Here is a 2,730-nt window from a genome sequence, read left to right as displayed (position 1 = left end):
TAACCTAAGAAAGAGCGGACACCCACATTTATTGAACAGCCACCTGCCAGCCACTTCCGCTAATGCGGGCCTCGCAACCCTGAGGCAAACACGTCTCTGTTCCCATTTTACAGATGTGGAAACCGAGGCTCAGAAGGTTTGACCGGAGGCAACGTCAGCACTTCCTCACCCCCACCCACCCCGAGGAACAATGGAAGCCCAGGGCCTGGCCAGCATCCAGAAGGCTCTGTACTAGGAGGCTCAGTGCCAGATCTTAACGTCGCCCTCCCAGGAGCAGGTGGCGAGGACGGAGGGCAGTACAGGGTGGAAGGCGGCGCCCACACAAGCCTCGGTATGCCCTGGCAGCGTGCGCGCCCGGCTGGCGGTGCGAAAGCTGTACAGCAGGACTCGGCCGTCGGCGCTGCCTGTCACCAGCAGGTCACCATCCGGGGAGCACTCGCAGCCCACCGAGTAGCCTTCTACCTGCAGAGGGCAACACAGAGGGTGAGTGGGCCGCACAGCAGCGGCCTCAGCAGGCAGCCCGGGCTCCCTCCATAAGCCCGGGGCCCAGCAAGGAGCCTGCTGCGCGGAGCTGGTTGAGGGAATGCGGCTGGAATGGCTTCAGCAAAGCTGCGTGTCTGGTCTCTCACCGGCGGCCACGGGGTCCCCCGACCCCTTCTGCCCCAGGGAGGCAAGCCTCAGTGGGATAAGGGGACAGATGCAGAAAGAGCCCCCACCCCTGTCCTGTCCTCCCTCCCCCACCCCCATGGCCTGTCCTGTGAGCCACTAAGTCAGGGAAAACCTTTCCTGCCGGGCAGCTGGGGCCTGGACATAGGGCCGGGGGTGGCCCAGGGCGTTCAGTGAAGACCAGGCCACATGGCATGCGTCCCCTGGGAAACAGAAAAGAGAAACTACCCAGAAAGAGGGTCTGTGCACTCTGGGGCCCCAGGTCGACCGCGGGAGGCTATGGGGTCAGGGCTCTGCTCTTGAGCTGGGGGACAGGAACTCAGTACCTTGTGCCCTTCGTAGCGCCGCCTCCTGCTCATCCGGTAGGGCCACACAGCAGAAAAGAGAGCCAGATAGTTGCCATTGGTCTGTGCCAGGAACACAGGCTCCCGGGGGTGCAAGGCGAGGCTGGGACAGGTGTACCTCTCCTGAGAAACAGTAAGGCCACAGAGAGGGTCGAAAAGGCTCCCACTGCCCCGCAGCTCCAACAAACACGCCACCAGCTCTCTACTCTTGGATCCTCAGGTCCAGCCCCCACAGCTGGGCTTCCGGGTCTGTATGCATTTCCTAGGGCTGTTGTGACAAAATGCCACAAACTTGCTGGCTGAAAACTACTAACATTTACTCTTAGAGTCTTAGAAGTCAGAGGTCTCACCAGGCTAAAAGCAAAAGTGTCAGCAGAGCCACGTTCCTTCTGGAGGTTCGGAGGGTAATCTGTTTTCTTGCCCTTCCTAATATCCCTTGGTTCAGGGCCCTAGTGACGGACTGAAAAATGGCTCCCCAAACTACCTCTATCCCCTGATTCCTGGGCCCTGTAAATGTCACCTTATATGGCAAAAAATGTGGAAGAGCTGTCTTTGTAATTAAGTTAAGCTTCTTGAGGTGGGGATATTATCCCCTAATATTGCCCTAAATGCAATCACACGTGTCCTTAGAGAAGGAAGCCAGGAGATCAGACATCCAGAAAAGGTGACACAGAGACAGAGCAGAGGGTCTGAAGAAGCAGGGGCAGACACTCCCCCAGAGGCTCCAGACCAAATCTTGACTTGAACCCAGTGAGACTTAGTGGCCATCCGGCCTCCAAAACTGAGAGTGAATCTGTTAGTTTAAGCCACCAGCTCTGAGGTACTTTGCTACAGAGTGACAAGAAACAAGTCCACACACCCCCTCCCGCCTCCACGGGGAGCCCTCAGGGTAGCCGTGGCCCCCACACACGGTTAACTAGGAGGTGAACGGCCAGGCAAGAAGACGAAGGCACAAAGCAAGTGTTCAAAGCACAAGGCAAGGAGCCGGCACTGTCTGACAGGCTGGGTCACATGGAAACACCCCCACAAGCTCCCTTCTCGAGGCGCCTGTTCTTCCTTTATTCTAAGTGTTGCCCTGAAGCCACATGGTCTAAAAGAGCCCAAACTCGGGGAGCCACATGGGGAGCAGGTGGAATACAGCCGTGGACTCCTGTGTCCGTCGGGGGCGCAGTGGCCATGGCCGCCTGCTAACAAGCTCCCCTGCATGCTGCCACCAAGTAGAGCGCCTGCTCAGCTGCCCAGGAAAGGTAGAAGTGTGATTTTTAAGAGGGCCAACGGCTGGGGCATTCAGCACTTCCCCCTCCACGACCTGCCCTGGTTTCTGCACAGGCTGTTGGACGCAGAATGCCAGGTGGCCAGGCGGGCCCATGCAGCACCCCCACAGCCTGTCCTTCCCAGCGGGTTACACGAGCTCCCTGCTGTAAAGGTCTAGAGGCTGGTTTGCTCAGGGTCATGTAGAAGCTCCAGAGAAAAGGAAAAGCAGGGAAGGGGAGCAGGTATATATATATACACCTAGTATATATTTTTAAATTCAGCAGAGGGAGTACCAAAGAGATTAGCCATGGCTTAATTAAAATCTTATAAGATGATGATGACAGACATGATGGCAAGGGTGGTGGTAATGATGATGGAAGTGGCGGTGATGATGATGGCGGTGATGATGATGGTGGCAGTGATGGTGACGACAGTGGTGGTGGCAGTGGTGGTGGTGGTGGTGGTG

At 57.1% G+C, this 2,730-nt stretch overlaps 1 protein-coding gene across 5 annotated transcripts in view; it reads right to left on the bottom strand.

Moving 5' to 3' along the window:
* Window positions 1-2,730, bottom strand: part of WDR25 (WD repeat domain 25) — a 145,983-nt gene continuing 143,253 nt past the window's right edge. For all 5 annotated transcript variants that reach the window (XM_059373984.1, XM_059373982.1, XM_059373979.1 and 2 more), the window contains 2 exons: window positions 993-1,133; window positions 1-462 (listed from right to left, as the gene is read on the bottom strand). In XM_059373984.1, coding sequence (XP_059229967.1) covers window positions 241-462; window positions 993-1,133 — 363 coding nt within the window. In that variant the 3' untranslated portion in view covers window positions 1-240. The remainder of the gene's footprint in view (window positions 463-992; window positions 1,134-2,730) is intronic.

Source organism: Mustela nigripes, chromosome 13 (assembly GCF_022355385.1).
Source record: "Mustela nigripes isolate SB6536 chromosome 13, MUSNIG.SB6536, whole genome shotgun sequence".
NCBI classification, from domain to species: domain Eukaryota; kingdom Metazoa; phylum Chordata; class Mammalia; order Carnivora; family Mustelidae; genus Mustela; species Mustela nigripes.
This window is presented reverse-complemented; position numbering and strand designations above follow the sequence as displayed.